General features: G+C 38.3%; 1 protein-coding gene across 4 annotated transcripts; it reads right to left on the bottom strand.

Annotated features, from left to right (window-relative positions):
- Positions 1 to 5,352: 5,352 nt before the first annotated feature.
- On the bottom strand, positions 5,353 to 22,381 carry LOC147177464 (kinesin-like protein KIF23). Of its 4 annotated transcripts, XM_086071292.1 has the most exons (23): positions 22,277 to 22,381; positions 21,763 to 21,829; positions 21,172 to 21,300; positions 20,813 to 20,918; positions 20,580 to 20,716; positions 20,271 to 20,383; positions 19,995 to 20,165; positions 19,289 to 19,401; positions 16,530 to 16,651; positions 16,286 to 16,388; positions 16,128 to 16,207; positions 15,894 to 16,013; positions 15,461 to 15,620; positions 14,334 to 14,495; positions 13,995 to 14,161; positions 12,042 to 12,215; positions 10,792 to 10,962; positions 10,290 to 10,562; positions 7,969 to 8,202; positions 7,696 to 7,784; positions 6,674 to 6,725; positions 5,821 to 5,861; positions 5,354 to 5,716 (listed from the first exon to the last, which is right to left on the bottom strand). In XM_086071292.1, exons 1-23 carry the CDS (start codon positions 22,285 to 22,287, stop codon positions 5,701 to 5,703), a joined length of 2,811 nt encoding a protein of 936 aa, XP_085927418.1. In that variant the 5' UTR covers positions 22,288 to 22,381; the 3' UTR covers positions 5,354 to 5,700. The 4 variants fall into 4 exon arrangements, with proteins under 4 accessions (XP_085927419.1, XP_085927420.1, XP_085927422.1 ...); XM_086071293.1 differs by lacking the exon at positions 7,969 to 8,202 and having other exon boundaries at positions 5,353 to 5,716; XM_086071294.1 differs by lacking the exon at positions 10,290 to 10,562 and having other exon boundaries at positions 5,353 to 5,716.
- Between the last annotated feature and the right edge of the window lie 1,848 nt (positions 22,382 to 24,229).

The following is a 24,229-nucleotide window of genomic DNA, read 5'->3' as shown; positions in this document are numbered from 1 at the left end:
TGTGTTATTAGGGGTGTCAACATTAGTAAATTTATTTTGAGTTCATTTAAAATTCTTTTAACGCCACTAATTGTGACATAGTTCTTAAAATGAAAAGAAAAATGCACCAATGTCTTACAAATGCAATTATGTCATCTAGTGGCAGAAAAATGACCTAAACACAAATCGATGTCACACTCATTTTTTACAGTACAGTACATCTTTTAAATATGAACTCAATTTTATGAATTATGAAATTACTATATCAATGACTAAAAGATGCAGCCATATTTCTATTAGTTTAATATTCTTTCCCACTTTTATGTTAAGAATATGAAACTTAGGGAAAAAATACTATTTTATTGTACATTTAGAACACAATTTGTGATTAATCGTGAATTAACTATTGAAGTCATGCGATTAATAACGATAAAAAAATTGAATGACCCCTATTTGTTATACATTTGTACCACAACAAGATCGTTAGATTCAGGTGGTTTGAGAGCACCGTTTTTACTGATTTCAAAATGGAAGGCACTGATGGGCGGGGCCAAATTGTGTATATTGCACTCTGGCCTAGCAGGAATTAGTCAGACAGGGCTCAGGGCACAGACAACACCAAGAAGCAGTTTATCCATTATCTCTCCAACTTGCACAAAAGGAGGGAAATAGGAGCGACCTAAGCGGGTTGGAGTGAAAGTGTTCACTTATGCAAAATAAACCAGGTTATCTATTTGGTGAATCCCTGCTACCCTTAATAAATCAGCTTACGATGCAGCCTAATGGCTCCACTCGCTTCACAAATCTCTGCAATGCAATAACATGCGCCAACGCGCGCAGATTAATTTAATAAGTCTTTAATATTCTTCATGAAAAAGAACCAGCGACCAGAGAAGCCAGGGCATATGGGGTGGGGGTGGGGGGGGGGGGGGGGGTGTAGGCGCTATCTGTGGAATAGGATATTGCAGCAGCAACAGATTGAATATTACATAATGATGTCATTTATATTCCATTCCGAGTGCTGGCCTCCCAGACCTTGCCTCAAATAGGACTGGGGATTTGTCGGAGAGATGACTGGGGAGAAGACGTTTGTGCGGTGGGTCTTCAAAAGGACAGCTCACAGGGCACATTTATCGCAAAACGCCCCAAAGACAGCAGCTCGTGCTTGCAATATGTTGGAATGATCATCGTGTTAAAGGTGAACATTTCATTACTGTAAATGAGTGGCGCTGTTCTGTGCCAAATGTTTTGATAGGCCACATTTTGATGTTGTTTTTCAAAAGGCTTATGTTTAATAATACCGTCTTATAAGGAAGTGTATAATCACTGTACATTTAGTTGCTTCATCATCATTATATGAAGAACAATTCATCACGTGAAAAATGATGTCAGATATATTGGGCAATATAAATGAAGAACATAAAAAGCTATTTCACAGTGATCACTAGCGCTGAAAGCAAACAAGTGTTTAACAAATAATGACACAGACCAAACAGCTTCTGCAGACATAACAATGAGAACGTGCTCCATGTATCAGCCTGTCGTGTCGGGTCCACTCCCTTATGTCTTGTTTGCAGGATGAAGGGACGAGACGAGCAGTCCACAGCGAACTCCTGTGGCAGCAGGTGGTACTGCAGTGACTTGTATTGTATGGCACAGTTACTTTTTACTTTATTTTAGTCTATTTCAGCTTCTTCCAATACTTTTTCTCAACAACAACAACAACAACAAAAAAGTGCTGTTCAATTAAAAAACTAATGTTATCTTAACTGTTTAGCTAATCCAGATGTAAATAATGTTGATATTTTGTCGACTCGTACAATACACTCATCTTTTGATGTCAACTGCCAAAATAATGCAATTTGCTTCAATACGTTTGAAGGAGCGCGTAGATGAGTTGTTCTTGTGTTCAGCTTTTCTTAAAGCATCATGGGAAGTGCCTGCCTGTCAATAAAGATTTGTTTGCATATTAGGTGACGGTTGTTTGTGGAGGAAGTTTAAACGTTAAAAGGTCAGTGTGAACCTGTTAAAAGCACTCAACAGAGAATGACATTACAGTTGTTATTAATGTGTGTATTTAAGCTATGTACACTCATGCCTTGTGTGTGTGTGTGTGTGTGTGTGTGTGTGTGTATGAAGGGAGTGTGAGAGGCTTTTAGTTAGATCAACATGCAAAGTAAGCAAACAAGCTCAACAGTGGCTCTTAAGATGTTATAGCTTCACTTGTCTTCAGCTGGAGGAGAAACGCAGCACAAACTTCGTTTCAACGGCTTTCACAAGCAAACGTGAATTTCCTCACTGGACACAACATTGGTCACCTTGTAAATTTGACGATATCCAAACTAATATTCTACCTTCTACTTAAAATAATGCTCATTCTGGTGTTCTTTTATTCATGTTGACGTGCTTTATAGCCAGTTTATCATTTAGAATGGGAATCATTTTCCTGTTTATTTTTTTGTTTTGTTTTTAAATACGACTTAAGGGACTTTCGACTTTAGAGGTTCTACTTTATTACGGTACGTCTGATTAATGATTTTTTTTGGTACTTTCATATCTGCAGTTTGTGTATTAGGGCCATGTATACTTTTTTTTCCCCAGAGGGGGGTAATATTCCAAGAAAAAACTTGCGAGAAAAAACCCCTCAGAAACTTATGACAAATACACATAGCGTAGTTATAGTCTAATGTGAGGATTTGCTGGTGGTTAATGGGACACTGTTTATATACGGTGGCCCTGAAGTGCAAAACGCAAAAACAAAAAAGTGAACACGACTTCAAACCAAAAAACACAAACTGAATAAAAAACAACACGAAAACAGAAACGAAACATGACAGCAAATTTTTTTTAAATCACAAAAACAAAAAGGTAATTGCAAACACAAAAATGTAGTCGCAAACACAAATAAAAAAACACAAATACAAAAAGAAACAAACACAAAAAAATGTATCGCTAACACAAACAAAAAACACAAACACAAAAAATTTAACTAAACGAAAAGGTCATCACAAATGAAAAAACAAAAACAAAATATGAACTAAACAAAAAGTTGTAGGCAGGATTTGGAGACGGATTAATTCTTAATTTAGACTTTACTCAACGTACACGACAGCTAAAGTGACAACACTTCCTGATCCCCTATCCGCTGATTAACACGAACCAATCAGAAGCTAGCATACTTTAGGTAAATGCAAGTGAATGACGAAGAGCAGCAGATTCGACACATCAACAAAAAAATACCAAAATGTTTGAATGTGTAAACAATAATTCTGGACACATAAATGTACAAGTAAATACTGTATACATTTTAACAAATTAACTTAAATGATTGATCCTCAGGGCGTGGACATTCGCAAAGCGGGGCGTCTTCGTTGCTGGCCGTACCCAATGCTTCAAACAGCGAATGCTTATGGTAATCTCTGCTAAAGCAATTAATATCTCCTTATTTGAAAACCCGACCGAAAAGTATTGGCATAACATCCGAGTCGTACGCCATGTGTATTTCTCGTTAGTTTCTGAGTTTTTTTATTTATTAAAAAGTCACAAATTTGCCTTTTTTCTCTCTGAATATTGCCCCCACCCTCTAAATATAAAATATATATATAAATAAAATAATATATATATATATTATATAAAGAAATATATAATATATATACACACATGGCCCTAATACACCGCCGTAGCAGTTAAACTATTTTTGTGCAATAACGAAAAAAAAAGTGACAGTGCAACCTTTTCAGTCTGTTGTGTTTTTTCATGCAATATATATGTGGTGACACCCACTTCAAGCATGATCTAGGTTTAAAACTATGTTGACCAAGGTGAGACCGGAAAATTGATAAGGGGGCTCTCCAATAGTGTAAGACACTCCTATTGACTGTGAACGCACACAAATACATACAAACAGACCCACGCACACACTGCTGTCCAAACAGTGTTTTGTTGACTGGAGGTTGAAATAAGTGAAGGTTCACGGGGAAAAGGGTTGCCACACATCTTTCGAGACAACGGGGTAGTCATTTAGAGGAAATGGATTAAATCAATATACTTAAATGAAGACTCAGAAATAACCTACACAAAAGAATGTTATGGCCTAATACCAAGTTTGAAAGCAAACACTGGGCGACAGGTTGTGTTGAGGCCTGTTTAAAAGTCATTAGTGTGTGTTTGACTTAAAGGAGGCCTTTAATGAAGTGGGCCCGTCATGTGCTATTTGCTCGTGCACTACGTGAAGGTTTGTTAGTTAAACAGGCAGGAAGGAAGGGTCAATATTTTCACAAGCAGCCAAGGGTTGACAAGGCCTGATGAAGCCATTTCCCACATCCTTATCACTTGCAAAAGTCTACAACACAGGATGGAAAGCACGCTGGACAAAACCAACAAGAAAGACAGAATGACTTTTTCAGACCAATTAAGATTTCAATTATGAAGCAAAGTTATGAGTTGTGCAATAAATCTAATATAAGTTATGCTTTTATGTGTAACTGTCAAAAAAATGTGTGACAGAATTAGCAGTTGGCCAACAGTTCACATCTGATAAGTTCATGCATTATTCAATGCGTATAAACTGCATATTAACATAAGATATCATCTTAATTTCCTGGGAAGCAAAAAAGGCTGCAATTTATGCAAATCTAGAAGACAGTAATAATGAGTCAGCGTCCATATAGGGGGCTTTTAGTGAATTTTTTTTTTAAATATTAACAAAACATTTTCTTTGGGATGCAAAACTGCAGCGTACAACGCAAGCTTGAGTGCTAACTGATGTAAAACGTACTCAGCGAAAAGCATTGTATAATTGATGACCATTGAAATGCATAGGAAGTTATATTAAGCGCAATTATTTACTTTTGTATACTGTAGTCAAATATAACAAGTGTGCAAGAAGAGCAAAACTCCATATTATTTTTCCCTGGGCATGTTTTGTGATGTATTTATTTTCACCATGAAAGTAGCCTAAAGATGATAGTCTTACTTTATTTTCAATAAATCACATTTTGACAAAATATTCCACATCCAAATTATTCACACGCTCTAAATAAAGACATAGCCATTAGAGCAAACATTTCAAGTCATCAAGTATTTAAAGCATGGATTCGGTATGCCCGATTATGAACTGCCTGCACTTTATGTTTCTGTTGATAATTTTGACAGCAGTATATAGACTTGAAACGACGGTCCTCTAATTAATCACACAGGTCACTTTAGCTAAATACATTTAATGTCACTGAAGTGAAGTGTGTCTTATAATGCATTTGTTTCTAAACAGGAGAAGATATGGGCGGGGGGGGGGGGGGGGGGGGGGGGGCGTCATCATTGCACTTATTTACAGGACATCGATTTCAACAAAATCTACTTCACATCTCTATACAGTATACAGTTTATGACCACAATATTCAGCAAGTCCTGATGCCCCCCTCCACAAAAAGACAAGAAAAAAGTATATCAATTTGTGTGGGAGTAAATACTTCTGGTCTAGTCTTTTAAAGTTCATATATACTTGGTGCACAAAAAAACAAGGCAAGAAAACTAACAGTAATAAATCCAGCACATTGTGATTATGTTTCTTAATGCAATTTTTAATGCAGTGTATTGCACTCTAAAAAGGTCACAATAGGTGTATGTAGTTTTAAAAAATTTAAAAATGTGCATTGTTCCTTCATGTTCCAGTAGGCCAACAAGCAGTGTGCCATGTTGCTACTCAGAGAAAAAAATAAATCATTACTGCTTCCTGCGTCTACACGGATGAGAGAAATGAGACATAAATGAGAAATTAAGCAAACATAACTGAAGATACAGATGAACAACTACAGTAAAAGGCAGAAAAAGCTGTACACTTACTTTTGATGTACATTGGCAGCGCTTGTGCTTGGAACAAAAGGCTGTCAAGAACAAAATAGAAAGGACATAGATAAACCACCTGAAGTAAATGGGGCAAAACACGAATAAGACAAATATATCATTGCAAAAGACAAGCATCTGATGTTCAAATCTCACCGATTCGAGTAAAATCAACAAATCTGACGCTTGTAACATGTCACATGCTGCAAAATTGCAGTATGTAACTGTTGTGAATTTAATTACATGTGTGTTAAGAACATAAAAAAAAACAACAACCTACCTTTCTATGTACTGAGCAATTTAACATTTGGTTTAGAGTGCCCCCTGCTGTTCTAATTGAGTGTTGCAAAAAGAGTTCATGTGATTAAAAAAAAAAAAAAGCCTGCATACAAAGCACAATATACCGCAAGATGTACACTTTCTTCTAAGAAATTTGTTTTCAGAAGGCCAAATGACCATGGTTATTGTATGTTATTGATGTGTATTTGTTTTCAAAATTAACATGATGTTGAGAGCTATCGAGTCTGGTTTACAGAGCCAGCTAAATATGAGAGGAAGTCGTCTAAACTCAAAGAAACCTATGAGGAGCCGTTCTAGTTGCTGAGCCACATTCAAGTGGGCGTTTGAGAGTCTGCACTAAAGCACACGATCTAGGAACGAATACATTAAATCTCCACATAGTTCTTTATTTCACTATTTGTTCCATTCTGCACATCTCCTACTGAGTGGTACCTGAAGAAAATTCTAGTAGTAACTAACTATAGTTTTAAAATCCAAATACATTTAAAAAGGAGGAACATTGACTTCTCTCAACAATTGGCGTTCTCTGGTTGAAAAAGAAAATTGACCGTACCCAGTTCTCTCGGTCCTCCACGTTATCTGCAGACTTTGATCTCCTCTTGCGGCTGTAACAAGACAACACTTGGGTCAAATAAAGACGGCTTTCACTGCTAAAATTGTTGGGATCTTTAGTGACTGAGCGCCTCCAAGTGGTTGTATTGCTATATGAACAGCAGTGCACCGAAAAGACCTGAAGCAACAACTACTAAAGAAACAGCTTTTTATTATTACTATTATACTATAATTATTATTAGAACATGGGAGTATTATATGTTGCGAGTACCGATACCTTAAAGTAAGACTGGTATTGGCAACAAGACCAATACTTGGTATTGGAAGTCGCCCATAGTCAGGATGGTTCACCTCTGGCCTCAATTTGAGCCAGGAAAAACCCAGACTTAGTATATATGGCCTAACGTTTTTAGTCTACAAGTGGGGGATTTAATAACATTATTAAATAATAACATTATGTGGTTGTAAATAAAGTGGTAGTAGGAGTGACAAATACTTTTTTTTCATAGGGTGTGTGCAAAATGAAACAAGAGGAGAAAATATGACTTGTTCCTGAAACGAAAAAAGTGAGTGCGTGCATATTTCATTCATGTTAAACACTGATGACTTTAATTGTTCATAGACTATGTATGTTTTTTTGTACATTTTGTACATTGTTAATAAACAGCACATTATGGGCAAAAATCTCCTCTGTGCTTAATATATTTCAACATTCAGAGACTCCGATTGAAATTGTTTATGAAATTAATTATTTGGCATCATCTTTGGATACCCTTAACTAACTCCGCCAGTGTTTAGCAAGAAACAGAATTGAAGTTATCAAATGAATCATAGACAAAAGATGATATTTTTATTGCTGAAATGGCTAAATAAGTAAAACCTTAAAAACATTCCCTAAATTGTCAGAAAATGTCAATTTGGGGTGTGAATTAAGTCTCAATTGAAATGTGATCAGATTTGAATGACAGCATCGGGGAACAAACTATGTTTTACTTTGGGAGTTCAACTGAAAGACGAGGGTACCTTGGTGCACCCGCGCACTCCTGCCGGAGTGTCTCAACATCTGTGAACTCGACAGCCTGGCCACCACTTCTGGTTTTAAAAACATTGCCCTGTGGGAATAAAACAGAGAGGAATAGCAGGATAATATGCGCGGGGCAAGGGCAGGGAATTGGTGTGTGTGTGTGTGTGTGTGTGTGTGTGTGTGAGTGGGGGGGGATGAATGATGTGACTTTAATACCTGAAATAACCAATGACTGAAATCAAATACGTAGAATCATCGCTCATCTTTTTTACCTTGATCAACTTGGTGGCAATCTCCCCATCCGAGGCAAGCTCTTGATGTCTAAGCACATACTTGTGGCATTTAGACAGAGCTTTCTCGCTGGGGGAAGTCACTTGGATTGCATTGGGTATTACTGGCTGCATGACAGTGCCGAGGTCCACATTAGAAGCTGGTTTGTGGTCTACCCATTTCTCCCCACCTGCAGAGTGTGAACGTCTGTGCACTGGATTAATTTCCCCAGCCGCCTGATGTGCCCAGTGTGAAAGAGGAAAAAACCAGGAAATGATTCAGATCTGTGACAATTCAACTTTGAATTTACTCATCAAGAGAGTGGGTTTGTCCAGGTGCTGTGAGAATAACTGTACTACTGGAAGTCATGGGTCACAGGGTCAAGTTTCTTTTCACACTTTAGGGCTGCCACAAACGAATATTTTGCTAGTCAATTCGGCACCTGTAGCGATTAGCAGCATATTGCACTAGTATAAGCAACAACAAAACTGCAAAAATAATGACGACGTCAACGGATTTGGTCATCAACATAGTCGCGGCCAGGCGTCTAATTTTGGCAGCCCTGCTGTAAACAGAGCTGGACTGGCCATCTGGCATACAGGGAAGATGCCTGGTGGGTCGGCAACTTTTGGGGCCGTTCTGGTGCAATTAAATTTTTTCCTCCATTTTACCCCAAGAGACCAGCCCGTTAAATCTATGTATTTACAATTGTACAGCAAACTGAACCAATCAACAGAGCTGTGCTGTAACCACCAGGGGTGGTCAGGAGCTGAGAGGGGGCGAGGCCAAGTCAAAATGCCAGGGGCGTTTATTTGTGCCTGTCCAGCCCTGACTCTCTGTAAATGTTTACTTCTGCAAGAACCAAACCTGGAATGATATTAAGAGTAGAAATATGACATTGCAAAATATTTGGTGACTCTTCCAGCAATACTCTTATTCAACACTACATCTGAAATAACCCAGTGTGAGGAAAACATCCCAGTAGTTTGTGAGTTCTCATGCAAAAACAAAGGGAAGTGAAACTGCATGCATATTTAAAACAGAAGTGTTTGATTAGAATTAGGGATGCTCCGATTCGATACTTGTTATGTATCGGATATCAGCCCCGATATTGGAAAATGGTATTATGTCCCGATCCACAGACATCTTATTTGCACTGGCAAGTCCTTTATTAACTTATTTGCTCCCCAAAACGTAGCAAAACATTAATTTTAAATATTGCCGTGGGCCCAAAAACGTATGTGTATATATATATATATATATATATATATATATATATATATATATATATATATATATATATATATATATATATATATATATATATATATATATATATATATATATATATATATATATATATATATATATATATATATATATATATATATATATATATGTATATATATATCTATATCTATATCTATATCTATATCTATATCTATATATATATATATATATATATACACACATATATGTTTTTTTAATGTTTTTTTTATGCTAGAGCATACAGAAGGCTTTGATGCAGCCTCTGAACTGAAGAAGTCGCTTAAAGTAATGATAGTTATTACAAAAATGGCCAGCAGGTGACATCAGAGTATAAGAGATCAACCAGGGCCATGTTGGAAAAAAAGAAGCAGGTTTGTGAATAATGATGGTTAAACGTAGCTATATTCTAATGATAATTGCTGAAAAACGGAAACCGATACAAATATACTTTTTTTCCTATTGAATGAAGAGACTCTAATCTTTCTTTTGGTAGGTTCTGCGGGCCTTGCAAAATCTGTCAAAATCCAGTAAAACAGCCGGGAGTGAAAGGGGCTGTTGCAGTGAAAATGACTGGGAATGAATGAGTTAAAAGGTTTTGTTCCCGATTATATTTTGTGTTGCCAAGCTAGGAGAGTTATTGGTTCATTAACAACTGTTCTACTGTTGCTTAGTTATTTAATAAACAATTCGTATGATTTATATACCCCCCCCCCCTGTATACAAAGTTGGAATAGGGTGTTTCTGTATTGGTATACTGAACCCAAAGTATCAGTATCGAAAAAGGTGAATCGGAGCATCCCCAATCAGAATTTAAACATGCATAACGTGAACAGATTTCAAAAGTCCAAAGAGCCCACTGAGGAAAAAGTCTGAGTAAGATAAACGCAACGCAACTACTCATACATGTTACTACTTGGGAAAAGCTCAGGATAGGAGTCGACATTATGACGACCATTTGAAGCGCATGTCACAACTGATACTAAAAGATGCAAATGTAAACTAGTGGATGCTCATACATGCCACAAACACATCTAGGTGACTGGCACACACTAACCCTTATGCCCGCCTCTAGGTCTAGCCCATGGACCAGACGCGTTGCAGGGGCCTCGGTTTCGGAGGCAAAGCGTTGGCCTCTCCTGCGATTGGCTCTGTCGGCATCATGGCTGCATTGAGGGGTCCCAGCTTCTCTATACTGAGAGTCTACAGGGCACCTCTGCTCCCACTCGGAGATGAAGGTTGCTACTGAAGGATAAGATGAGGTGGGGGAATTGTCCTGAACTGCCCTAATCTTAGCTTGACTTTGATGGGAAGGTGTTTGTCGCAGATCCTGAAAAGTGATGAGGGAATGATGCCAAAGCATTGTGGGCGTTAAGCAGTCAGAAATACACCGTGTCACATACAGTATAAAAGCAGCATTTGCTACAAGTATGCAAAATGGATCAACTACACTAAAAAAAAAAAAACCTGGAGGGTCTGATGGAGGGACATTCAATGAACCGCCCTTGCTCAATATATCACGCGATTTTTGTTGATATGAATAAACGGTCGTCACTTACTGGAAGCGGTGACGGCTCTCCATGGTTGCGATCTCGGTCTCTTGAGGGCCTTTCTGGTCTGCCTGTGCTGCTGCTGCTCTCGGAAACGATCGCTTTGAGCTGCTTCAGCTTTTCATCCTTGACCCACAACTTGTTCTGCATTTCCAGCTGTTTGGCATTCACCCGTCTCTCCTGGACACACAAAGAGTGAAAGCTCTCAGAGCACGGTGGCATTAGGCAAGGCTGACAAGAACTCATTTGCTCCCAAAAGACGTATAAATACGTTTCATTTTAAATGTTTTAAGTGTCCCAAAGACGTATCTATACGATTTTTTATGCTAGAGCATACAGAAGGCTTTGATGCAGCTTCTCAACTGCAAAGAAAGGTTGAAAAAAATGGTAGTTATAACACAAACGGCAAGCGAAGCAAAAAATGAACCTGGATCATGTTGAAAAAAAAAACTAAATTACTCAGAATTCAAAATAGATAGCTATATTCTAATACTAATTGCAGCAAAATTGAAACAGATACAAATATACTTTTTTTTCTTGATGAAAGAAAAGACTTTAATCTTTCTTTTGGTAGGTTTCAAGTTTTTATAGCTATAGAACACAATAATCAGAATCCAGTAAAACAGCCGGGAGTGAAGGGGATTGCTTCAGTGAAAATGGCTGGGAGTGAATGAGGTAAAGGGGAAATCAAACAAAATTGTTTTGACAATAATATGTTCTTTGCAGCCCCACTAGTCTAAACATGGTATTCTGGTTAATACTGTGTTAAGTTAAGTATGATTTGAGGATCAAAATCCAGCCGTTTTTATCCATCTCAGGGGGCGGCCATTTTGTCACTTGCTGTCAACTGAAGATGACATTAATGTTGCTCAGGTCTCAGCAGGTAACAACCAATCACAGCTCAACTTCAGAAAACAGGTGAGCTGTGATTGGTCGTTGCCTGAGTAACATTGACGTCATATTCAGTCTACAGCAAGTGGCAAAATGGCCGCCCCTGAGATGAATAAAAACGGCTGGATTTTGCTTCATAACTCATATTCCACAAATGTAATACTAATCAGAATGTCATGTTTAGACTAGTGAGGTCACATATAACATATTATTGTCAAGAAATGTTTAAGCTTGACTTCCACTTTAAGGTTTATGTATGATCATGTCACATCTTGTCAACAAAAGATTCACCGTTCTCCTTATTTCCATCCACAAGAAACTTCAAAGAATTTTTGAAAATAGGGCTTCTAACGCGTGATTTCACTCACACACTCCTTCTCCCACTTGTATTTGGCGTCTGTGACCATGCCCTGCATGCGCTGCTCCATTTGCCTCCTCTCCGACAGTTCCTGCTGGAGCTTATGAGCACGAGTATCCAGCTCCTGCTCGAGTGAGCGTTTGTCGTTGGCGTACAAGTCGGTCGTCTTCTGCAGGATATCAATCTAGACAGCAGAGACGCAAGAACAAATGTGCTGTCACTGAAGGAGATCCACTGAAATTCACAACAGGTGTTTGGATCGATGCATTTCCAAGCAAGTCCATGTCTATGCCTTTCTGTTACTCTTCCAGTCTCTTTGCATCTCCGTTGCAATCTGCTGATGTACAGTTGATCAATTGTTAGGTGGCATCTTGGTCTCATGATGACAAAAATGTGAACAGCGTGATGAAGACGACCGTTTCAATAAATGGGCAGGTCGATTCACAGATTAAACATTTGTTAGGAATTTTGTTGATCAAGTCTCTGTTAGAGAACAGCAAGACGCACAATGCGTCGAAACACTGACAGATGTGTGTTCAAGTTCAATTAACCTAGCAGTAGTAGTTTTAAGTTCATCTTGAAATTGCACCCAAGAGCCCAATATCCTTCACTTGTTGCGAGTACTATAAGTTTATTTCTTATCCGAAAACAGTGAAGAAATTTGGTTAATGTAAACAAATGTGTTTGGTGTCATGGAAGAACACATTTTCTGATGACTTTTAAAAACATGGAGGGGGTCAAATGAACATAATGGAGCAAATATTGGAGACCAAAATTTGCCAGCCGCCACTTGTTACAGAAAATAATGAGCCGTTCTGCTTAAAAAGTTATTTTGTTCGGCATTTTGCGCTGCACTACCATATTTCAGGCTCCGCGGCCAATCGGGTGCCTGCATTCCCTATACAAACTAGGGATGTGGCAAAAAAAAAAAAAAAAAAAAATTGATTCTCATTTAGTACGATTCAGAATAATTTTTAAATGTCCCAAAATCGATTTTATTTAATTTATTTTATACTGTCTTGCCTTTGTCTGTGTGTGCCTTTATTTGGAGCGTTGTTCAAGTTGTACTCGGTTTGGCCACTGAGAGGCAGTAAGGTTCCATGTGGTCTAATACACTGTTAAGTTGTAGCCACATTAGAGAGTAGAAAGAAAAAGTCACGATCAAGGTATTCTAATAAAAGTTTGAGGTTTTTTTCAGCATGAAGCCCTTCTTTTGAGCGATAAAAGTGCCGCAAGTAGCGCGCTAATTAGCATTAGCGAGTCAGACTGGAGTAGATCATGACAATTCCTTGAACATCTATTGATGGAAGCAAAAATCATTGTCAATCTAATTATTCTGAATCGAAAATCGATTCTGAATCGAATGGCAGACCCAAAAATCGGAATCTAATCCAATTTTGAGACATTCAAAGATTCCCACCTTTTTTTTTTTTATATATAAATAAAATAAATAAAATAAAATAAATTAAAATCAAATCAAAAAAATAATAATAATTAAGATTCCCACCCCTAATACAAACACCCGATTGGCTGCCCCGCCCAAATCATCATGTTACCACATACTAGATACGCTGAACGAAAGTGTGGCTTAACTTTGTTCAAATAAATGATCAGTTGCAACTCTTGCAAATACACCTTGGGATGGGCGTGTGGTGTAGGAGGACGTGCTACTTCCGATGAAGTCAGCATGAACACTTGGCCTCGCATTTAACAGGCAAGTAAATGTGCTATGACAATAATGAGCCAGACAAAAAGATGAAGTAGTTCTAAAATGGTTGGTCAACTGTAATGCATGCCCTCCTGGTACCAGAGTCCAAGTTGTGTGTGAAGGCGAGTCTGACTAGATCTCGACCTCGCACACCAACTAGTCTGAGCTCTGAAGAAAATCAAATAGAACCATATCGGGGGAGAAAAAATGACCGGGGCCAAACTATGGTTGCCAACCCATGCTGTAAAGAGATACCTTGTATTCCAAGGTCCTGGACTTTTTTTCTAGTCGTTCGATCTCTGTCTTTTGGTCGCTGATAACTTTGTTCCTCTCGCTGACTTTGCTTTGATGTTCTTGGATTAAGCTCTCCTTTACGCCAAGCTGATCATCAAACTGCTGTGCCATGGAAATCAGATGATTGGCTGCACAAGAAAACACAGTGTGAGCTATGAACAAACAAAGATGACGTGACTATGTTTGCAAAGAAGTCAAATGCTGACAATGCCACAGGTGGAATAATAAACCATAATTAATCAGAATGTAAATAAGTTCCGTGACTGTCCATCATCTACCAACGCTGTGTAAATGTTTTACCATTTTTTTGGAACTGCTCTGCCATCAGCTGGCGGATACGATGTCTCCTCTCCAGAACCTCAATCAGGCGTGGCAGCGTCTGATCATCTGCTGGGTCCACCAGCTCACAGGGAGGCAGAGGTGGAAAGCTTTCAATGAGTTGATCTAGCAGAGCTCCATCATCTACCATAGGAAAGGTGTGACAATGGAAAATTAGAACATTGGTCAAGAAATACACGCAAAGTCTCCTATACATTGAACAAGACGACAGTGATAGTCAGATACACTTAATTAGATCAGATTTGACAATAATATGTTCTATGCAGCTCCACTAGCCTAAATATGGTACTCTTGATAATATTGCATTAGTGGGATGTTACTTAAGCAGCAAAATGTATCCATCTCAAGGGGCGACCATTTTGCCACTTGCTGTCGACTGAAGATGACATCACAGTTGCTCAGGTAACAACCAATCACAGTTCAGCTTCAGAAAACAGGGGACTGGAATGTGGAAATACCCAGTTGGCGGCCATTTTAACGGACAATTCGCTACTCAATTCCAGTCAGCACCGATTTGTGCTAAGCCCTACTACACATGGAAATACAATCTACATAAAAATAAAGCCTACTACTGACCGACCAAAATGAAGCTGAGGTTTTTTGAGGGGGTCACCCCACACCCATCCCTAAATTGCAGCCTTTGAAATTTGAAAATTGTATACAACTACATTGTGATATACAAGTAATCGATTATCAAATTAATCGACAACTGTTTTAATAATCGAGTAATCGTTTGTAGCCATTTTTTAATTTAAGATTGTTCAAATCCTCTGGGTTCAGAATATCAACAGTTAATTGATTTCTGTAGTCCTTCATGAAAGAAGTTTGATTATTTTGTATGTTTAATCAAAATAAGACATTTGCAAAAGTCCGTTTTTACTTTGGAAAACAATGACCGAACCGGTAACATAGCACAACATCAATCCCCCTTTTCTTTAATCACTATGCGATACAAAGTATGAAATAAACAGCAATCACTGGTTAATAAACAGTAATCAGAGGGGGTGGAAATTATTTTTTTAGAACACTTAATCAAAATGAATAATCGATTCTAAAACTAGTCGCTAGTGAGAGCACTACCTACTTACCAGCGTTACAGGGACTTCGTCGATCATCCAGCCGAAGTGACAGCTCTTCCCTGAATGCCTGATTTCTTTGCCTGCGTCCAGCAGCAAGACCACAGATTGGCCTGTCAACCGGCCGCGCAACTTCCACCTCCTGCGTCATCTCTGCAAACCGCATTACGAGCTGCAGCACCAAAAACAATTGTTACAAACTTAAAACGCAACTATCAAAGTTGAACGGATCTTATGTACTGTATATCATAGACACACAATTTTTGAGGCAGATGCAGATAATTTGAGGGACAGATGGGGAAAAGCCAAGTTGAGACAGTTGGCTTTTCATTAAAAGACATATCAGTGGAAAGTCTATCAAATCTCCAGTTAAATTAAGTCATTCCAAGTGGCCTCAGTGGCTATTTGCTGTAAGATACCTGACAACAATGGGAATATGTATTACCATGGTTTCCTCATAATCATCAGCTTTTGGGTTGACACAAACAATCATCTTAACTTTCCCTTCTCCGTCAAAGTAGTTCTTAAAAAGATGAGTCACTTTAGAGTCCCTGTATGGCACCATCTGGAAAAGAAGGACAACGTGAAAGTGAAAGAAAAAAAATCCTGACTGTTACTCTCATAAGCAGCAAAACTTCAGGTGAAACAATGTCACACACAAATATTAGAGCTCATTCACCTTATTTGTCCCGCACAACTGGTTCTCGCGCAGGACTTCCATACATGTGCGCAGAGTCATCAAAGACTGATTTATATTCCCTGGCGGGGAGAGACATAAACAACATATGAACATGAATGAGCTTTTACTGTCAATTCTTGACAATAAAAGAGACTAACCTGCTTCACGCAGACGGCTCCCCTCTGCTCTTGTTCTACTGGTGCGCTCGCTTCCTGCTAGGTCAACCAAACACAGCTGGCTCACATTCACCTGGGTTTTGTCCTAAAATTCAACAACAGATTGAAGAGAAACATGATGGGCAGGCATGGCTGCTTTTGTGTCACACAAATTGATGACAAATATAACGGCCATCTCGTCGAAGGAAAAGCCTGTTTTCAAGTAACTTTTGGAGTAACACGTTACCTGCAGAATGTGATCGCCATCGGCATCGAGAGGTGCCTGAACCAGCTTTAAAGTGAAGACACTGTGGGAACGACTGGATTCGCGGTTCAGTTGAGTGTTGGCGATCCTCCTTTTCTTTTGCCCTACAAGAAGCACTCATTTTAACGTTTCGCAAAAGCTCCACATATTTACATCTACTGATTTGAATGATCAAATTTATGCAACACGCTGAAATAAGTTAAAACAATAAAAGGTAAAAGGACCAGAGAAATACACAGTACAGTACAGGCCAAAAGTTTGGACACACCTCAAGTTTATATCAAGGGTGTCAGGCAATTAAAATTTGTAATCGTAATTAAAATGTGCAATTAAATATGTATCATTAATAGTTTTCATACTCGTGTTAAGATAAAAGTGGAAAAAAAATGAAACTAATAAAATTAAGTTAAATTTAAAAAGCTGTACTGTAATGAAAAAAACGTGTGATATTGATTTGTGTTGGTCATTTTTCTGCCACTAGATGGCGTAATTGCATTAGTAAGAGGATGAAAGGTCAGTGCATTTTTTTATTTTCCAATTAAGAGCTATCTAATCTTTAACATGAAGTAACATGTGAAATTCTGCTAATTTTTACAATTCCAAAATACAATTTGACCCCGGTCCCCACAAATATATGCATTATTATTACTGCTAAATTTTGACGTGGACATGTCTGCTGCGTTGCGACTAGAATTCCCCCAGTACAGGCTTTCCAAGTAAGGGGCGGTCATTAATCACGCGTTAAATTTTATTTTTATTTTTTTTGGACACCTTTAGTTTTTATATACCAAACAGGCAATCTCTTGATGACTTTTGAAAGTTTAATAAAAATATTTGTTTCCAATATATTGCGATTTGTTGTTGTTGACACTCAACTAAGATCAAGGCAACCATGTGACAAAAGATACTGAATTTGCAAGTTTATCATTCTGAATTACCATCACTGTCTTTATGTGCAATATTCCTACCCTGAAAAATGCAATACAGCAAAATTAAGCATCTCAAAATCCATGGCCAAAGCCAACTCTTCATGTTTTTCAATTATTTCTTTAATATTTATCGCGGAGAAGTGTATTTCATTAAACAATTTACCACGGTCTTTACTATGGCATGAACACAAGTTAGTGGTGGACAACTGTGATTTCTGACGCCATACAAATTCAGGTACGTTGCCGTACTGCACTGTCTTAAAAATTGGCGATCAGATCTCAAGGAGTATTGCAGGGCTTAAAGTAAAAAAAAATCTTGAGCCTGAACTTTTACCAGGGAGCGGTAGTGCAGTGCCCAACATCCCGATTCGTTGTTCGACCAACATTAAGCCATTAATTACTATTCCTTTCGTCGCCGTGCATGGACTGGGCATTTGGGAAACTCGTGAAATTCCCGATGGTCAGTCCTCACCAAGTGTCAGGTTATCTCTTTCATGAGCCATTTATATAATATGTATAGTACAGTATAGCACAATCCCCTCTCGTGCTGCAGCTATCGAATATTTTGGTATTCAAATATCCTACGGAAAATTCTATTGAATAATCAGGTAATTGGATAAAAATCATATTTTCGCAAGGTGAAAGAACAATTATGAATACAGAAGACGTTAAAAATATATTTCCACTTACTAATGATCAACCATTTTTTTTTGTTTTTACTGAAATTGAAATTGTGCTTAACAGCACATTATATTCCTCTTTAGAAAGCTAGGGAGATTTTAGACAAATCTCTCCCCATGGATTTTGGAATGACGTTCCGTTAAATATTAGGAAACCTCCCTCTCGACCCACTCTTAAAACACATCTTTGTTCTTTGGCGTTTGACTCGGCATGAGACTCATCATTGTTTTAATGTTTTATGGTGCCTGCTGTATTTTGTTACTAATTTATTTATTTTTACTTACTTGTGTAATTTTATTGACTTATTTATTTACCCACTTAAGATAATTATTCATTTATTTGGTATTATTTTTGTTCTACCTGTCTTTGACTGATTTTGACTCCATGTAAAGCACTTTGTATGAAATAAAACTCAAGAGTTGAGTAGTTTTTGGTCTGTGAGACAAAGTGACGTCAAAACCACAGTTGTGATTTTGCCGACCGTCAAGTGCACAAATGAGTGAGCTTGGTTTATTTATTAGGAACGGCAACTGTGTTCGGCTGTCAGGTGTGCAAATCATCACGTCGATTAAACTGCCTTTGAAAAGTAGTCTGATTACTCTGGCTGCAGGAGCTAGCACTGTTAGCACGCTAACACTGTAGACGCCCTAAATACTGGCAACAGGCACCGTGCAATACAATGTCAGCGTAATTAAGTCTTCTTGTAGTGCCCTTAATTGGTGATCGAACGTGATTTCTGTACTAAGTTGTTTTGTTGACTTTGGTCGCAATTGTTTACGCCGGCAATAAGAACGGCAAACACACGTACCGCTGGACGAGTCAAGTCATCCGTTGCGCCGCGGCCCGCGACTGGCGAAACGCTTCCGGGAACAACTTCAAAATAAAAGCATTCATTGGCATCGCGCTCCACATATTATTTGGTATGGGGAGGTTTATTTTGAAGTTGGCCTTTTTTTTGCCAGACATGTCAAATATGTCAAATGTTTACTTCTCTGGATTGCGCTAATAGCGCTTACTCCGGAAATCCGGCACCATGCCGGAGTATTTTAAACCCTGTATTGGAACCAAACTGAGCGTGGTTATAAATGATGTGAGTTTCTCGGGGGCGCAATTAACCCAATTTTCACTCACCCTTCCAGAAGACTTGAAATGCCTCCTTTGTAGATTTGACCTCAACTTCTGTGCATCCAGCAACATACATGTTATGATTCTGATCTTCGCGTAGAATTTTGGATTGAGGGGCTCTGAAAGACCCAAAAGCAGCAATTGTAAAATGACAGATATTTGACAGTAAAAAGTGACAACATGATAACGTGTCACATATGCAGACACAACAGTGGTGCAGCCTCATGCATACAGTAAAGCTGAAGCCATTCAGTGAGGACTAATCTAGTGATAGCTCAAAGCCACACGAGAAAGCCAGAATGAGACAAAGCGAGTAAACCATGTTAATAGTGCTAAATCACAAGCCGTATCTACTGCATGAATAACCGCTTCTGACAGATGACAAATAATTGCTACACAGCGAAGCTAAGGCTACAAATAAATACTTTGGGGGCACATACACAAAGTCAGAGTTCTTTACAGGTGTGCCAGTACCAAGCCACCTAACAAAAGACAATGCTTTTTTAAGTGACTCCAAATTACAGCATAAAAGGGCTTCAATATACTTCATCTATTGCAAATCATGTACATGAAATATTTTTGGAACATTTGCATGACATAACAGGAATTGGAGACCAGATGCTGCTCTCGTAAGAGGAATCAGGTGCCTGTAGTGATTCAAAGGAAAATCATTTCCAAAAATGTGACAAAGAAAGAAAATGCTGCCTCTTACTTCGGTCTGATGGGATCAAAGGGGACATCTTCGAGAAGATCGTAGATGTAGTTGTTATAGACCTCAACGTAGGACACCAAGATGCTGTAACAACAGTCTTCATCCACATTTTCAGCTTTACATGCCTCGTCTGGACTGATCATGTCTGCAAATTCTGGGTCCGCCTTCTGCCTAAACAGAACAGAAAATAAGGAGCAGAGCGTTTAATGAATTTTTAGCAAAGTCCCTGGCAGTGTCGGAAAAAGGGTTAGTGAACACGACACTTTAGATTAATACCTGGAAGTGGGTGTTTTGGGCACTAAAGGTTGAGAGTCTCTTCTCTGTCTCTCCAGTAGAGCATCAACATCATTCTGGATGTCAATCCCATTTTTGTCATCTGGCTTGAACACCTAAAACAACAAGCATTTTGTTTCTTTCACACAAAAACAGCCATAAATACTTTTTCATAATATTTGAACATAAAATAAGTTTGTCAAGTTTCTCAGATAATATTACATCTCTCTCCATCTTGTCTTAATTTGAAAAATGCCAGACTACATTGTGCATGATTGTATTATATTATTATTATGATAAACAAAGTCTTACAAATCGTTTGGCCTGGAAGGGGCCGATACTGTTGAAGAGCATGTCAAGTGACCGAGGGAGAAGTCCACCCTCTCCAGGAGACCCCGTCATAGTGAAGGTCTTACCACTTCCTGTGACTCCATATGTAAACAGCAGACCTTGGCGGAATAGAAAAAAAAAATACAAGGCCTCTTTCAAAACATGGAGAAAACAAGTAAGGGATAAAATAGTCCTGAAGCGGCTAAAGCGCTCACCATTTTTGCATTGGATAAGGTCCTCAACTAGCGGCTTGGCGACCTCCTCAAACAACTCCATTTGAGTGGTATTAATACCAAAGACTTTTTTGAAGGAGTACTGCGTCTAAAACAGCATCATTCAGCAAACAATGCATGTCAGTTTTATACAATTTGTTGCCCATGGCGTGACCTGATGTTTTGAACTGTAAATTCAAATAACTGCTGAGTGATACTGAACAAAGCAAAACAGTTGACTTTACACTATTAATGCTGGAAAACTATAGGCCGGTTGTGGCAAGTGATGCCTCCCTGATTACACACATTTTGCAAAGTAGAGACACTGCAGATAATCTTGGCCTGGTTAAATGAGATACTACCTCTTTGAATTCTCCATTGCGGTTGGCTTTGAGGCCATCGGGAGCATGCAGCTGAATGGTGGAGTTGCTGATCATTTCGACACAACATTCCTCATTCTCTGCTCCAAGTGGACGTATACGACAGTACACCTACAAATAAAACAACAGCACACATATTGAGAGCATTGTATGTCAATCACCAAAGTTGTTTTGTTTGTGTTTTTTTTGATGGCACTCACCTAAATTGTAGCGTATTGACTCACTCTATTTGACTTTCCCATAATTGGTTTAATGAGATATGAACCATAAATGTGTGGCTAACATCATTGTGTTATGCTAAAGACCAATCAGTGCATTTGCTCAACATGTAAAAATAGCCTGTGTCTCTGTTTAGTACATTTCAAATACATAAACTTAAATAATAGTTCATTTTCATTGAGTTGCGTGCAACCTATCGCATTATTGTGATTTTTTTCCCCTTCTTCCCGATGATTACATCAAAACAACAGCGCTTGAGCTTCGCTGAAATAATGCTTAGCCAATAGTCAGTATTATTGGTAGAATTATTAAAAAAGTGACAATCAACCACGGTTATGAGTTGTGTTCACTTACGCCAACAGGATCTTTCTCTGTATTTGAAGTCTTTTTTAGGCCAGGCCTGCGAGGAGTCTTGTATTTCCTGAAGATTCAAAAATTCAAATAATCTTAGTGTTAGATGAATCTGACCAACACACGTTTTTATATATATATATATATATATATATATATATATATATATATATATATATATATATATCTGAACACAATGATTGACAATGTAATTTCAAACGGACAAGGTGCCACTTGTACGAAGAATGACTGACAAAAAGCAGCTAAAATAATTCTCGACCAGCAAACAAGTTCGGGCCACATGCGCAGCCAGTTTACATAAAACCAATTGACGTTGGTTTGTGTTGCACGATCCCGTCTTTGTGCAGTTGGCCCTTTAGCTCGGTTAGCTTAACTGTCAAAATGAGAAATTAGCTAGTCTTCGCTGTTTTGGACGGGCATTGATAATCTTCCGCATTATGTCAAATAACCAGGACCAAACAACACGAGGTTTCGTAAAACAGAAGGTGATACATACGGCCTATACATTTTTTATGCTGTTTAACGCCTGGACACAGTGATCAGGAAACTTCACGCAAAAGCGCCTCGTCTCTGTTTTTGAAATTTCCACCTTGTCAAACGGTTTCCAACGATCTGGTACATTTAACCAATCACAGTGCAGGACGAAACGCTAGGGGACGGAAGTTCCGCCTTCAAATAGAATGACGCATTCAAATGCAATGCGTTTTTTCAATAACCAATTCGTTTTGAGATCTACTCCAAAGAAACCGGCCGCAGTACGGTATTTAATTTCAATTCTTAATAATTAAGAGGCTTTTGGAGAGATGTTTTTTATATGTCTGACGTGAGACTTCCATGTCAACTTCTCGTCGATTATAACTCCTAAAAATGTCGTCTCATTAAATTTTTCAATCTGAACACCATCAATTGTTATATGCAATTCATAATTATTCTTACCAAACATCATAACTTTTTTCAATGTTCAATTAATGCTCTAGTAATTTTACAGAAACGGTCAATGTGGATTGTTCATAAAGTTGTTGTTTTTGGTCACACTCATGGTCTATTTATTCAGTCAAAGTTGTTTAAATTACACGACCTTATAAAGTATAATACTTTAAAAGTTTTTGTGTGTCTGTGCGTGGGGTCAAACTTTGGAACAGCTTAGAGGTACAACACAAGCAATGCCAAAACATCCACAGATTCAAACTGTTGTATAAACATATGGTTTGGTTTCAGTATTTGGAAAGTGTTTACATCTTACCTACATCAATCTTCCATCTTATTGTGATAGTATATGCTTGCTGTTTTTTTATCATTGCAGGCATATTATCCATTTCCATTGTTTGTCTTAGAATCATTGATATGTGCTGTTTGTGCTTTTGTTTTGGTATTGTTAGTTTTCATTACCATTGCCGGTATGCGCTTTTGATGCAGTAGTTTTTAACTTCCTCCTACTCCTTTTGAACATATAAACTCTTTTCTTTCTTCCTATTTTTGTTTTTCTTTTTTACTTAAACTTTTGTTGTGTGTTGTCCAAGTGCGTAACACAGTTGAGGGGGAGGAAAAGGCGCAGCTATCTTATACATACGCAAAAGCATGCGCGGCCAATCCCAGCTGACTCGCGTGAGCGGCAGGCTCCACCCTGGAGTGGTCGCCAGCCACGCAAACAAACAAACAAAACATTGGAAGGGGAAAATGGGTTTGGAATGCTTCCATTGGAATGTTGCCTCGTCTTGGAATTTCGCCTCGTGTGTCTTTTAGATGCACACCAGGTTTGATTGGCTACAAATTGCTTTGACATTGACGATCAATTTTCAATTGAATCAACATTTTGGGCTTTATCGAAGGAGAGTTCTTACATGTTGCATATTTAGATAAACATGACAAAAGACGTGTTACCTTTGAAAATCCTAAATTGCATCTTTGAATCGAAAGGTGTTGAGTCGTCTTTTGTGGAAGCAAGCAAGCATTCAAGCACATTTTCACAGCAACGCAGGTTTAAAACTATTTTCTCATTCAAGTAAATACAAGTCTTCTTACAGGTGAAGTCAAAATAAAGAAGTACAAAATAAATAAATAAAATTCACTCAAGGGTTGAGGAACAAACTCACGACCTTCAGCTTGGGAGGCTGCCAATCTATGCCCTGAGCCATGCAGCTTCTGCTGTGTGTTACTGTAGCATATCGCTCGAATCTTCTTAACTCCGAGACCCAAAAATTCTTGGAGCTAAGCAAACAGTATAAGTGGCGTATCTCAGGTGGTACTGCGGCCATCCCCCAACCTGAAGGTTCCTCAAACCTTCAGTGACTTTGATACATTTTTTGTCAATTCTTTATTTTACTCTCTTCCAGGTGAAAATATTACTCTAAACTGAGTCTATTTGGTCCCACTCAAAATAGAGTCAAATGGACTCTAAATAGAGTCAAATTTACTCTACAGAATTTACTGTGTAATCACCATCGTCACC

This window comes from Leptonotus elevatus, chromosome 3 (assembly GCF_054856555.1).
Source record: "Leptonotus elevatus isolate MCC_2025b chromosome 3, RoL_Lele_1.0, whole genome shotgun sequence".
Classification (NCBI taxonomy): domain Eukaryota; kingdom Metazoa; phylum Chordata; class Actinopteri; order Syngnathiformes; family Syngnathidae; genus Leptonotus; species Leptonotus elevatus.
Note: the sequence above shows the minus strand (reverse complement) of the source record. Positions and strands in the feature narration are given on the sequence as shown.

Coding starts and splice junctions, on each gene's coding strand:
- LOC147177464 (XM_086071292.1), bottom strand. Junction 20,166..20,270: donor CCCAAAACACCCACTTCCAG/GTATTAATCTAA, acceptor TGTTCTGTTTAG/GCAGAAGGCGGACCCAGAAT. Junction 16,389..16,529: donor ATGGCGATCACATTCTGCAG/GTAACGTGTTAC, acceptor GTTGAATTTTAG/GACAAAACCCAGGTGAATGT.